The sequence below is a fragment of the Mercenaria mercenaria genome, chromosome 16, assembly GCF_021730395.1.
Source record: "Mercenaria mercenaria strain notata chromosome 16, MADL_Memer_1, whole genome shotgun sequence".
Lineage (NCBI taxonomy): Eukaryota > Metazoa > Mollusca > Bivalvia > Venerida > Veneridae > Mercenaria > Mercenaria mercenaria.
In genome coordinates this window covers 33,780,149-33,795,247 of record NC_069376.1, presented here as the reverse complement: position 1 = coordinate 33,795,247, position 15,099 = coordinate 33,780,149, and the positions used below count along the sequence as shown (strand labels likewise).

The window sequence follows — 15,099 nt, the reverse complement described above, 5'->3', positions numbered from 1 at the left end:
AAATAATTGCCATATATGGATGGGGCGTTTTTAAAGCCAATGAGTATATATCAGCAACAAACTGTGTTTAGATAATGGCTTTTATTCGTGCGCAACACCAGTATTTGTTGTTTTTTGTATTCGAAAGTTTGCATTTTATTGTCATCATTGACACGTTCGTAAAATTGCACATTGGTAACTATCTGTATCATTTGCTTTTATCTACTTTTGTTTGATTCTAGGAAACTATTCGTATATAACAACAATTATATTTATAATATAATCTTCTCAAATGCGCTCATCTGATTGGACGAAAGGGGTGCACGCGCGGGTCCGTAAAAGCGAAATTGATCCGCAAAAGTGATAATAACTTATGATATCACTTTTTCTTATATGTATGAAATATCGGCCAGTCAAATGAGTGCGTTTGAAAAGGGCATATAACATAACAATTATAGACTTATGGTGAGGTCAATATGTGTTTTACAGACCTGTAAATAGGATATTGACCTCGGACTGCGTCTGCGTCCGAGGTCAATATCATTTTTACAGGTCCGTAAAAACACATATTGACCTCAACATAAGTCAAAAGCTGTATAGAAAAACTTCATAACATAAAACAAATTCCGTATATCGTCAATATTTGTTTTTCTTTTATTGAGTGACATAATTTTATATACAAAGAAAAAAACATTGTTAGACACAATAATTAATAAACTTGCTATTAACGCATTTAAATAAATGTGTTTCTCATCTTGTATTCACTTATCAACACTTAATCATAATCTGAGACTTTTTCTGAAAGTGGTATGATTTATCACACTGGCTATAGGTTATGGTCTATAAGTAATCACCGATGGCACAGTAATCATATTTTAAAGCAGCATGCCTCTAGATTTGGCTAAAAAAAATCTTTCTTTCAAATTGAAGTTTGATCATATTATAAACATTAGAATATGAATTTTTGTTTCTAACATACTTTAAAAGTTCCAAATCAAGAAAAAGTATGACCGCGTCGGGAATCGAACCCCGGACCGCTGCGGCAATAAAGACATTTTCCCGTCGAGGTTATCAATAACGCTAAAGCTGAAGTAGTGAATAATGACTTCAAAATATAGATATTTATAACCGAGACAATTTACCTGGAGTAAAAGCGTGACAAACGCTTTTCAATTTTCATCGGAAAAAGTAGTAAAAACAGCAAATTCTCAAGTGTTTCCGTAACAGAAAGTTTGTCAGTAATTTAGTTTTAAAGCCTTCTTAAGAAATATAGCATTTATTTCAAAATATATAAAAATATATATACTGTATATTTCGTTGTCGAACGATCTGGAGGCACGCTGCTTTAAGCATGCGGAGTACTTTTTATTGAGAATCAAAAGAATCCAATCTGACTAAAGTACTTGATCTTCTAAACGAAGATCTGAGAATGACCCATTCACATTCGTCTTCTGTATATATTGCTATTTTAATTTTCGCGAATCTATTTTATTTGAACTAATCAGACGACTTGTTCAAATGTCAAAGAGTAAGAAAAATGCACAGTCAATCCAGGGCTGGAACCCGGGACCCCTCGCTTACAGAGCAAGTGGCCTACCGACTGCGCTAACCGGCTATCTGTCACATTGCGACATAAGAATTGTAAATATCAAAAATCAAGGCTAACTATAGATTTGCAAAATGTTGTTAGTTAAGCTCTGATTGGCTAGCGAAAGGGTCGTCAGAACGAGGCTATTTATAGCTCGTTGTCAGATCCTATGTATAGCGTAATAGGTGATGCACTTTAGTCAGATTGCAAAATGATCATGACTATAGGTAAGATAAATTTGAATGTGAAAATATGACTGATAACAAAATGCTGTCAGGTTAAGTAAGAATGTATTATCTGTTACTTGGCAAATATCCAAATAGCGTTTTTAAGGGTAGGCACATAAACCGGACGATATCACGATATCACAATTTTACGCCTATACAATTCTATTACATATCATCTAACTCAAGGTATACCTTGCCAAAAATAACTATATATGAGAATTAATCACCCCAGATGGTACCAACCAACCTATCGGCTCATCAACTATATGAATATACTACCAAACAGTGATTTCTTGCAGAACTTAGTTTACAAACGTCTTACTTTTGTTGGAAGAAGTGAATATGAAAACATTGTGTGTTTGCATTTTTTACAAAAAAAAACAGTATTACTGCTCATGAGAAAATTACAATATTCTTACAGTTCTTCAAGAATCCAATAAGGCAAATAGCATTCAAAATGAAACGGATCCTTCATCCATCAAAATAGAAAACAATGTTTTTTTACGAAAAGGGGAATCAAATTTAAGGAGTATATCTCAACTGATTGAAAAATAACACATACACACACAGGCATGCACACACACACACACACACACACACACACACACACACACACACACACACAAGCATGTCGTTTAATTTGTATTGAAACAAATGTGTCTATGTTTCTCCCTTGACTTTGAATTGCAACTTTGCTATGGTAGAATACCCTTATATTATCTAAATGCTACAACAACAACAACCAAAACAATATCATTGTTATTATCATTAACAACAACAACAAGGACAACAATGTATCATAAAACATTAAACGAATGTCATATTTTAGATGATTTTCAACACATGTACAATACCGTATCCAAGGAGAGTTATTTATGTAGACCTAGATTTCCCTACTTTCGCATTATTGTCACTCCCTCTCATTACCAGTGGAAGGAATCCTGTTTAAAATTAGTTTGGTTCTTTCAGCTCACGGCCAAAAATATCAATCGGAATAAAGCCACTTGGCTGCGTGTGTCCAAAAATATTTGGCTTGAACGGGATTTTTGTGGTTCTCCGCGTTGTATAACGACCAGCATTGGAGTCATGCCCGATTGAAACATCAGCACAACCGTAGAACTGTTCTTGTGGCCCACATCCTTCGCAACAATTTTCATGGGTGACGTAATTGCAGTTATTGTTTGAAGCTGTAACGAAAATAAACTTCTCAGATATTGAGCTAAAACACGACCCGTATACATGTACTAATCCGAACACTGGAGCTTTTCTTTAAAGAAGTAGTTGGACATGATGGACACTAGTCTAAGTTTTAAGATTTGACTCTTAAAGACAGCAAAAGTTATGGTTGAAAGACAGCGTACTCATGTTTCTCTGCAAGTACTTTTAAAATATATATTTACATAACACCCTATGAAAGCAAACAAATCTAACCACTCAAACAATATTAGACTCGCCTTAATTGGGCCTTTTCAGGGAAGGTTATGAAAAGCGCCCTCTATCAGCGGCTTTATCAAAAGTCTATTATATAGATCACAATGTTTCAAAAGGACTAAAATAGTAACAAATAATTCTGATGACATCAAAGAATTCGAAAACATTATGCATTTTGACTTTTCAATACCTACAAAAGTGATTAAACGTATTTCTGTAAAGTTTGTAAGTAAGAAAATAGAACAGGAGAAAATTTTTTACCAGTGTTCCATTTCCACTGTAGAACACACTGAGTGCACGTGAGCCCACGTGGAAGTTTCAATTTATATCTCAAGAGGCCAGTCACATGTCCGTGTTCTATGCGCGTTTCTCCGCTAGGCGTCGCCAGAAGGTGTTGATCTAAACACTGCTGTGTGATAGCTTTGTGTACATCATTATTCGGACATATCCGAAACTCGGAAAATCCACCGTGTCCTACGGTCATATCTGGAGAAAAGTAAAAAGAATTGGTAGTCGTAAGACTCGTAATTACGGTGAGGTCTGCAATATAAATCATTCGCATAGAACTGGAACTTGTGTTACATCATGGTACAATGTACATAATATAGTAGACATTTGTAGGGCAGATAAAGCATTGACCGCCACAACAACAGCCCTCAGACCCTTCCATGCTGCATTTACACGGAGGTTTTATAAAGTATCACATACTTAGCAGTTCCTTATCCGTTCATTTCGTATAGAAAATATACCATGCAAAACTATCATATACAAAATGTATTGCCTCCATTTTGAATAAATTGTATATTGACACAAACTTACCGATTACCACGGTAATCTGTTGCCCTTCCCTGTAATGTCGCACTATTGTCCCTGTCGCATATTTTCCACCAGCCTCGTTTTCACGAGGCCCTTGATAGGGATCCCCACAAACACCACAACGGCCTTGATTTCTGCCCCACTGATTCTAAGTAAAATGTGAAAATCTAAGAAACCAAGTCCGGGAACAGAAATACGACTGTAAACATTTCTGATGGTTTCCATTTATTGGAGCAGGCCAGGTGCAATAAAATTTGACCATCAGTTAAGCAAACACTAAAAAGCCAAAGACCTTTGTTCAAAAATGTTCCCATTTATTTTTATGTATATTCGCTCTTACGTATATTATTTTAATTTTCTCGGGAATCACTATAATTTTTCATTTGGGAATAGTTATGTGTGTGCATAAGAGCCGGTTTTCGCTGATGTACATTTTTTTGCATACTGATAGAAACAAAAAATGAAAACGGAGATTGTATATGGAATTGGTGAAGTAAAAGACTTTGTCAGTGTAGGCAGTAATTCCAGGTCACAGAATTTAAATTTTAAAATAATCGTAACAAGCATGACAGGAAAAGTCACTCGTCCTGGATGCACGAGCTCTCTATTTCTCGTCATAAAGTCAGTGAACTTAGTACACTTATAAAGAATATATATGTAACATTATCTATAAGATGTGTTTGTGTTCAGGCCTAAAGAAAGCCAGTTATTAATATACATCATACCCAGAATCCTCCACAGCTAAGCTGGTGGTCGTTATCATTCCGTGGAGTGCCGAAGCCAAATCTGTAAGCAGACGACCGGGATGGCGGATCAATCAGTCGTCCATGGCCCATGACGACAGTTGCCAAGGACAGAAATGTTGTTACAGATACAAAATACTCCAATTCGTATTTGCTTCTAGTCGTGGATACCATTTTGTTATTTTCAGTTTTCACTACAACAAATGAAACAAAGAAAATGTGCCTCGCAATTAGGAAACCAACATAGTGCATTTGCGAACAGCATGGATCCAGACCATTCTGCACATCCGCCCAGTCTGGTCATGGTTCATACTGTTCATTAAGTTTCTCTAATTACAGTTGGCTTTGAAAGCGAACAGTATGAATCCTGACCAAACTGCGCGGATGCGCAGGCTGATCTGGATCCATGCTGGTCGCAAAAACACTATGTTGGTTTTCTCATGGTGCGGCTCAATTTGTTTTTATTTGAAAATGTATCCATTCTAACGACATATCAAAATTGCCAATGCCTCTCTTCAGATCTTGCAAAAAAAGTTGGAGTTTCAATGCGTAAATATGAGCAGGTAATTAAAGTACTGAAATGACCTTTTGTTCCCGGATGTATTTTACATAACCTGACGATAAAAGTCTTTTTCGGGTGATGAAGTTTCGGTTGCTAGCCTTAAATATGACCCAGGAAGATAATTGTTTGGGAATTACTTCAGTGCAAACATATTTATCAAAGATAACGCTTTCTTTTGTGCAATGTTGTTTAAACAAACCGTTCGAGTATGAATCATTCTCGAGCTGTAGAACCATTCTCACGTCATTTTAGCATGGCGCCGAGTTTCACACCAGCCTTTAAGGATACGGCCGTCCGACTAAAAAGTGAAACTGAGGACAAAACTTTTTATCTGTTCATTTCTAGGTCTATAACTTTGAGAGAGAGATAACAAATGTTTTAAAAACGTTGTCGAGATAAAAATCAAATCACTCTCTTGTCCATATCCTTATCTTGTAGCCATATTGCTTTTGCGTTCCGAACTGAGATTTCTGTTTTGAAGGTGTGAGTGTTATATCATTGAAGGACAAATGCGGATTTTGAATTAGCGAGAAAATTGGGAACGTATGTCGAGCTTTTGCGTAGTTTTAGTAATATTAAACATAGGACTTTGAATAGAATAACAATTGTGAAATTCTTTTTAAAATGATCAATTTATTTTTGCAAGAATTTAACATACTCGTTTGTCCTAACTTAGTGGTGGGTTTAATAAAATGCTAGTGAAAATGAAAAGTTGCTATTTGTCTAAAGCAGATGGACTCAGCCCGGTAAGATTACAAGCATTGACGACATCTCTCCGCTGGTAATGAGTGAAATAACAAAATAACTAGAGATTAACTAATAACACAGGAAACTTAAATATGTAAGGATATCTTTTCTTTTTTTTCAAATAAAAAAAAAAACTTGAAAAGTTAAAAGGGATACAGCACATTTAAAAGTTTTAGTAGAAAAAAAAGAAAAATAACCGATATGAAATATACTAAAGACATTTTCTTTTCTACAAAAAAAGCCTGCCGCTCGACGAACACTGAGAAAACAGTTTTACAACATTTTTGCTGTATCGTATTTGGATCATATAAAACGAACATCAGTGTTACCAAGATGAAATATACCTGAGTCGGATCAAGGATTTTTATTTATGGAGAGGGGAAGTTTTAAGGGTTTGGGGACATGCCCCCATTGAGAGTAGATGTTTTAAATTGATTCACAAATATTTTACCTTTCTTATTCGACTGTCGTCAGGTCCCATCACTTCAGCAATTATAAATACTACTGTTATAGTTTTGCAAGTGCAGCGAGCAGAAAATTTTGACTAACATGACCGATGTCTCAATTTCAGACATACGTCTTTTTTAAGGTTTCAGCTATACTACTTCAGTTCCTTCTTTATGTCATATAAACAACTAAATCTTGATACTTCATTTTTTTGGGATAATTTTCAATATAAAAGATCTTTACAGCCAGTTAGTATAACTCGTCTGCTTACAAAAAAATATATTGAGATGTTACGTTACAAAGAAAACTAATCTGTTTTGTAAAACACCCTCTGAAAATGCCCCCATGAAAATTATTGTTGCAATTAGGCGTATGTAGTCATTTATCCAATGGATAAACTTAAACATAAAAGTTCACAATACAGTCAGCAATAAAAGTAATAAGCAAACAAAATGTAGCCGCCTACGGCACGCCAGTCGTCCAATAATTACGTAAATCGAGGTTCATGGTCGAAAAACTAGGATTAACGATCTATTAACTATGTTTTTCGAATACTAACCTATATTTTCGAGCGAAAACATAAGATAACGGGCGAAAACCATAGTTTACGCTCGAGAACCCAGGTTAACGTTCGGTAAACTAGGTTTGTCGATTGAACTATAACACATACACACTCAGGCACGCACGCGTACACACGCGCACACGCACCCCCCCCCCCCCCCAAAAAAAAAAAAAAAAAAAAAAACACACACACACACACAAACACGCATGGCGTTTAATTTGTATTGAAACAAATTTGTCCATGTTTCTCCCTTGACTTTGAATTGCAAAAAGCAACTTTGCTATTTTAGAATACACTTATGTTATCTAAATGCTACAACAACTACAACAACAACCAAAACAATATCATTATTATTATCATTAACAACAACATCAACAATAACAACAACAACAAGGACAACAATGTATCATAAAACATTAAACGAATGTCATGTTTTAGATGATTTTCAACACATGTACAATACCGTATCCAAGGAGAGTTATTTACGTAGACCTAGATTTCCCTATTTTCGCATTATTGTCACTCCCTCTCATTACCAGTGGAAGGAATCCTGTTTAAAATTAGTTTGGTTCTTTCAGCTCACGGCCAAAAATATCAATCGGAATAAAGCCACTTGGCTGCGTGGGTTCAAAAATATTTGGTTTGAACGGGATTTTTGTGGTTTTTCGCGTTGTATAACGACCAGCATTGGAGTCACGCCCGACTGAAACATCAGCACAACCGTAGAACTGTTCTTGTGGCCCACATCCTTCGCAACAATTTTCATGGGTGACGTAATTGCAGTTATTGTTTGAAGCTGTAACGAAAATAAACTTCTCAGATATTGAGCTAAAACACGACCCGTATACATGTACTAATCCGAACACTGGAGCTTTTCTTTAAAGAAGCAGTTGGACATGATGGACACTAGTCTGTTTTCAGATTTGACTCTTAAAGACAGCAAAAGTTATGGTTGAAAGACAGCGTACTCATGTTTCTCTGCAAGTACTTTTAAAATATATATATACATAATACCCTATGAAAGCAAACATATCTAACCACTCAAACAATATTAGACTCGCCTTAATTGGGCCTTTTCAGGGAAGGTTATGAAAAGCGCCCTCTATCAGCGGCTTTATCAAAAGTCTATTATATAGATCACAATGTTTCAAAAGGACCAAAATAGTAACAAATAATTCTGATGATATCAAAGAATTCGAAAACATTATGCATTTTGACTATTCAATACCTACAAAAGTGATTAAACGTATTTCTGTAAAGTTTGTAAGTAAGAAAATAGAATAGGAGAAAAATGTTTACCAGTGTTCCATTTCCACTGCAGAACACACTGAGTGCACGTGAGCCCACGTGGAAGTTTCAATTTATATCTCAAGAGGCCAGTCACATGTCCGTGTTCTATGCGCGTTTCTCCGCTAGGTGTCGCCAGAAGGTGTTGATCTAAACACGGTTGTGTGATCGCTTTGTGTACATCATTATTCGGACATATCCGAAACTCAGAAAATCCACCGTGTCCTACGGTCATATCTGGAGAAAAATAAAAAGAATTGGTAGTCGTAAGACTCGTAATTACGGTGATGTCTGCAATATAAATCATTCACATAGAACTGGAACTTGTGTCACATCATGGTACAATGTACATAATATACTAGACATTTGTATGACAGTTAAAGCTTTGACTGCTACAACAACAGCCCTCAGACCCTTCCATGCTGCATTTACACGTAGGTGTTATAAAGTATCACATACCAAGCAGTTCCTTATCCGTTCATTTCGTATAAAAAATATACCATGCAAAACTATCATATATTGCCTCCATTTTGAATAAATTGTATATTGACACAAACTTACCGATTACCACGGTAATCTGTTGCCCTTCCTTGTAATGACGCACTATTGTCCCTGTTGCATATTTTCCACCAGCCTCGTTTTCACGAGGCCCTTGATAGGGATCCCCACAAACACCACAACGGCCGTGATTTCTCCCCCACTGATTCTAAATAAAATGCGAATATCTAAGAAACCAAGACCGGGAACAGAAATACGACTGTAAACTTTTCTGATGGTTTCTATTTATTGGAGTAGGCCAGGTGCAATAAAATTTGACCATCAGGTAAGCAAAAACTAAATAGCCAAAGACCATGGTTCAAAAATGCTCCCATTTATTTTTATGTATATTCGCTCATACAAGTATTAATTTAATTTTTGCGGGAATCACTATGTGTGTGCATAAGAGCCGGTTTCCGCTGATGTACATTGTTTTTTCATTTTGATAGAAAAAAAATGAAAACGGAGATTGTATATGGAATTGGTGAAGTAAAAGACTTTGTCAGTGTAGGCAGTAATTCCAGGTCACAGAATTTAAATTTTAAAATAATTCGGTACGTAACAAGCATGACAGGAAAAGTCACTCGTCCTGGATGCACGAGCTCTCTACTTCTCGTCATAAAGTCAGTGAACTTAGTACACTTATAAAGAATATATATGTAACATTATCTATAAGACGTGTTTGTATTCAGGCCTAAAGAAAGCCAGTTATTTATATACATCATACCCAGAATCCTCCACAGCTAAGCTGGTGGTCGTTTTCATTCCGTGGAGTGCCGAAGCCAAATCTGTAAGCAGACGACCGGGATGGCGGATCAATCAGTCGTCCATGGCCCATGACGACAGTTGCCAAGGACAGAAATGTTGTTACAGATACAAAATACTCCAATTCGTATTTGCTTCTAGTCGTGGATACCATTTTGTTATTTTCAGTTTCCACTACAACAAATGAAACAAAGAAAATGTGCCTCGCAATTAGAAAACCAACATAGTGCATTTGCGAACAGCATGGATCCAGACCAGCCTGCACATCCGCGCTGTCTGGTCATGGTTCATACTGTTCATTAAGTTTCTCTAATTACAGTTGGCTTTGAAAGCGAACAGTATGAATCCTGACCAAACTGCGCGGATGCGCAGGCTGATCTGGATCCATGCTGGTCGCAAAAACACTATGTTGGTTTTCTCATGGTGCGGCTGAATTTGTTTTTATTTGAAAATGTATCCATCCTAACGACATATCAAAATTGCCAGTGCCTCTCTTCAGATCTTGCAAAAAAAGTTGGAGTTTCAATGCGTAAATATGAGCAGGTAATTAAAGTACTAAAATGACCTTTTGTTCCCGGTTGTATTTTACATACTCTGACGATAAAAGTCTTTTTCATATGAGGAAGTCTCGGTTGCTAGCCTTAACTATGACACAGGAAGATAATTGTTTGAGAATTACTTCAGTGCAAACATATTTATCAAAGATAACGCTTTCTTTTGTGCAATGTTGTTTAAACAAACCGTTCGAGTGTGAATCATTCTCGAGCTGTAGAACCATTCTCACGTCATTTTAGCATGGCGCCGAGTTTCACACAAGCCTTTAAGGATACAGCCGTCCGACTAAAAAGTGAAACTGAGGACAAAACTTTTTACCTGTTCATTCTAGGTCTATAACTTTGAGAGAGAGAAAACAAATGTTTTAAAAACGTTGTCGAGATAAAAATCAAATCACTCTCTTGTCCATATCCTTATCTTGTAGCCATATTGCTTTTGCGTTCCGAACTGAGATTTCTATTTTGAAGGTGTGAGTGTTATCTCATTGAAGGACAAATGCGGATTTTGAATTAGCGAGAAAACTGGGAACGTATGTCGAGCTTTTGCGTAGTTTTAGGAATATTAAACATAGAACTCTGAATAGAATAACAATTGTGAAATTCTTTTTAAAATGATCAATTAATTTTTGCAAGAATTTAACATACTCGTTTGTCCTAACTTAGTGGTGGGTTTAATAAAATGCTAGTGAAAATGAAAAGTTGCTATTTGTCTAAAGCAGATGGACTCAGCCCGGTAAGATTACAAGCATTGATGACATCTCTCCGCTGGTAATGAGTGAAATAACAAAATAAGTAGAGATTAACTAATAACACAGGAAACTTAAATATGTAAGGATATCTTTTCTTTTTTTTTCAAATAAAAAAAAACTTGAAAAGTTAAAAGGGATACAGCACATTTAAAAGTTTTAGTAGAAAAAAAAGAAAAATAACCGATATGAAATATACCAAAGACATTTTCTTTTCTACAAAAAAAAAAGCCTGCCGCCCGACGAACACTGAGAAAAAAATTTTACAACATTTTTGCTGTATCGTATTTGGATCATATAAAACGAACATCAGTGTTACCAAGATGAAATATACATGAGTCGGATCAAGGATTTTTATTTATGGAGAGGGGAAGTTTTAAGGGTTTGGGGACATGCTCCCATTGAGAGTAGATGTTTTAAATTGATTTACAAATATTTTACCTTTCTTATTCGGCTGTCGTCAGGTCCCATCACTTCAGCAATTATAAATACTACTGTTATAGTTTTGCAAGTGCAGCGAGCAGACAATTTTGACTAACATGACCGATGTCTCAATTTCAGACATACGTCTTTTTTAAGGTTTCAGCTATACTACTTCAGTTCCTTCTTTATGTCATATAAACAACTAAATCTTGATACTTCATTTTTTGGGGTAATTTTCAATATAAAAGATCTTTACAGCCAGTTAGTATAACTCGTCTGCTTACAAAAAAATATATTGAGATGTTACGTTACAAAGAAAACTAATCTGTTTTGTAAAAACACCCTCTGAAAATGCCCCCATGAAAATTACTGTTGCAATTAGGCGTATGTAGTCTTTTATCCAATGGATAAACTTAAACATAAAAGTTCACAATACAGTCAGCAATAAAACTAATAAGCAAACAAAATGTAGCCGCCTACGGCACGCCAGTCGTCCAATAATTACGTAAATCGAGGTTCATGGTCGAAAAACTAGGATTAACGATCTATTAACTACGTTTTTCGAAAACTAACCTATATTTTCGAGCGAAAACATAAGATAACGGGCGAAAACCATAGTTTAACGTTTAACGTTCCAGGTTAACGTTCGATAAACTAGGTTTCTCGATTGAACTATAAATTTCGGTCGTTATCCTAAGTTCACGAGCTTGGACCTATATTAACGGGCGTAAACCTAGGTTCACGAGCGTAAACCATAGTTTACGAATGTGAACCTATGTTCACGACCGTGAGCTTGGGTTTACGACCGTGAACATGGGTTTACGACCGTAAACATAGGTTCACGGTCGTGAACATAAGATAACGACCGAAAATCATAGTTTTGCTCGAGAAACCTAGTTTTTCGAATGTAAACCTAGGTTCACGTTCGTAAACTATTGTTCACGCTCATAAACCCAAGTTCACGGTCATAAACATAGGTTCGCGTTCGTAAACATAGGTTCACGTCCGTAAACTATGGTTCACGGCAAGCCAATTATCCATTAATTACGTTCTTGGTAAAAAAAACTAGGATTATCGAATACCAACCTATATTTTCAAGCGAAAACATGGGATAAGGGGCGTAAACCATAGTTTATGTTCTTGAACCCATGTTTACGTTCGATAAACTAGGTTTCTCGGTTGAACTATAAATGTTGGTCGTTATCCTAAGTTCACAAGCGTGAACCTGGGTTCACGAGCATGAACCGTAGTTTACGAACGTGAATCTATGTTTACGACCGGAAATCATAGTTTTGTTCGAAATTCGAAATTCATAGCTCAATCGAGAAACCTAGTTTATCGAACGTAAACCTAGGTTCACTCTAGTATACCCGGTACCCAAGTTAACGGTCGTAAACATAGGTTCACGTCCATGATTTACGTTCGATAAACTAGGTTTCTCGATTGAGCTATGAATTTCGGTCGTTATCTTATGTTAACGAGAGTGAACCGGGGTTCACGAGCGTGAAGCATAGTCTACGAACGTGAACCTATGATTACGACCGTAAACTTAGGTTTTCGAACGTAAACCTACGTTTACGAGCATGAACTATGGTTTACGACGTTATCCTATGTTTTCGCTCGAAAGAATAGGTTAACATGCTTTTCCGTTCGAAAAACCTAGTTTATCGATCATTAATCCTAGTTTTCCGACCATGAACCTGAGTTCACTTAATTATTGGACAATTGCCATACATGTCACGTCCGTGAACTATAGTTCGCGGTCATAAACCTAAGCTCACGGTCGTATACATGGGTTCACGTCCGTAAACGTAGGTTCACGCTCGTAAACATAGGTTCACGGCCGTAAACCCATGTTCACGCCCGAAATTCGTAGTTGAATTTATAGGAAATCGATCCTACCGATGTCGTCCTTTAAACCTGGTTTATCGATCGTTAATCCTAGTTTTTCGACCGTGAACCTGGGTTCACGTAGTATTTGGACAATTGGCGTGCCATAGATGCCGCATTCTTATACGGCTAATCATACCATATTTCATCAACAACATGGAACTACATTTGTGATTTGTTCACATGTTACACCAAATAGTCACTTCCTATTTGGTGTAAACATGTCTTAATAATGTACCCGAAGTTTTTTGTTTCTCTCTCGTTTTACATCGTTTTAATCGATCTCCTTTTGGCATCCTTCTCGAATATAGGTCAGTGACTACCATTTATTTTATTGGCTCCCATTGTAACGTTCTTATTTGCATTTATTTTCAAAAATTAAACCTGTGTTACTCATATTCGTGTCAAGACCGATCAAATTCCATTGATAAGCACGACCAATATTCATATGAATATTTATTTTAGATTTTAATATTTGTATTTTTGTGTTATTGACATTACTCCCTGTTCATACTGGCTTCGTGTAGTGCAGCATGCAAAGTTGGGTGCATTTTGACAACACAATAATTTTTGCATACCTCTGGAATTCAAACTGTCGTTTCATAAGACAATCTGCCAGTCATAAAGATTATCATCGGTACCTTATAATCAAACTAGAGTGCAAGTAGCATTAGTGGTTTCTGAACTTTTCATTACGGAGAACGAGATATAGAAACAACCCAACCAATTGAACAGTGTGGTCTCAGAAAAGCTGCACTTTTAAGGGTGGCGTTGAACGAAATTCACTGGAATTGATATTGTTGATGTTTATAGTTGCATCATATAAACTTAAGAAAGGTATTGCGGTTCAATTTGGTCTGTTTTCTGTTATTTTCGTTTAGGTTTAGAGTCACACCGACACTATTTAGATTCTATTGCTACTTTATACGGGAGAGCCCAAGTTCCCCATCCGGGCATTGTTTCATGCAAGGGCGGGCACTCCGGTAGAACCACATACCTTCCATAATCCAGCTGGTCGCCTTACACAGTTGAAGAATTATATGCCCCTAGCCCACATGGGTTATAAGCAAGTGATTCGAAGTCAGCGGCCGCGAAGCAGCAGTTATTTGCGCCGCACTATGAGAAAACCAACATTTGCGACCAGCATGGATCCAGACCAGCCTGCGCATCCGCACAGCCTGGTCAGGATCCATGCTGTTCGCTTTCAAAACCTATTGCAATTAGAGAAACCTTTAGCGAACAGCATGGATCCTGACCAGACTGCACGGATGCGCAGGCTGGTCTGGATCCATGCTGGTCGCAACTGCACTATGTCGGTTTTCTCATGGTGCGGCTCATTTATATATGGATCTGAAACTCATTTCAAGTGTTTTGGCGAACTCATACAAGGCGTACTTTGATGATAAAGTGCCACCATCTCGTAAAAACTCTTAACCTAATGTGTAAAGAGTTTTCACAGGAAAAGCATTTTGATAGGCATTATTTTAGTATTTTCAACATTTTTTTTAAAAAAATATTTTCGGTAAGAAATACTATATAAAATACCTGAAAAGTTCAAGTAGTCCAGTTGTTAACGTTATTAATTATAAATATAAATTAGGATTTGTTGATTAAACACCCATCAGAGCATAGTCCTTTTCAGAAGTATTCACACACAAAAGTTAGCATTTACGAAAGTCAAATACAAGCACTAGAATTATCTCATACAATTTGAACTTTAGGTCTGTACTACAGTAGTGGTTTTAAGCATTGTTTCATGACTGGACACATGGGCATAGCTGTTGCAATTATATAC

General features: G+C 36.5%; 1 protein-coding gene across 2 annotated transcripts; it reads right to left on the bottom strand.

Annotated features, from left to right (window-relative positions):
* Positions 1 to 615: 615 nt before the first annotated feature.
* On the bottom strand, positions 616 to 15,077 carry LOC128549609 (uncharacterized). Of its 2 annotated transcripts, none has more exons than XM_053526660.1 (5): positions 14,850 to 15,077; positions 4,767 to 4,978; positions 4,045 to 4,189; positions 3,487 to 3,711; positions 616 to 2,981 (listed from the first exon to the last, which is right to left on the bottom strand). In XM_053526660.1, the coding sequence occupies exons 2-5, from the start codon at positions 4,956 to 4,958 to the stop codon at positions 2,746 to 2,748; spliced, it is 798 nt and encodes a 265-aa protein (XP_053382635.1). In that variant the 5' UTR covers positions 4,959 to 4,978; positions 14,850 to 15,077; the 3' UTR covers positions 616 to 2,745. The 2 variants fall into 2 exon arrangements, with proteins under 2 accessions (XP_053382635.1, XP_053382634.1); XM_053526659.1 differs by lacking the exons at positions 616 to 2,981; positions 3,487 to 3,711; positions 4,045 to 4,189; positions 4,767 to 4,978 and adding exons at positions 7,434 to 7,898; positions 8,402 to 8,626; positions 8,951 to 9,095; positions 9,654 to 9,865 and having other exon boundaries at positions 14,850 to 15,054.
* Between the last annotated feature and the right edge of the window lie 22 nt (positions 15,078 to 15,099).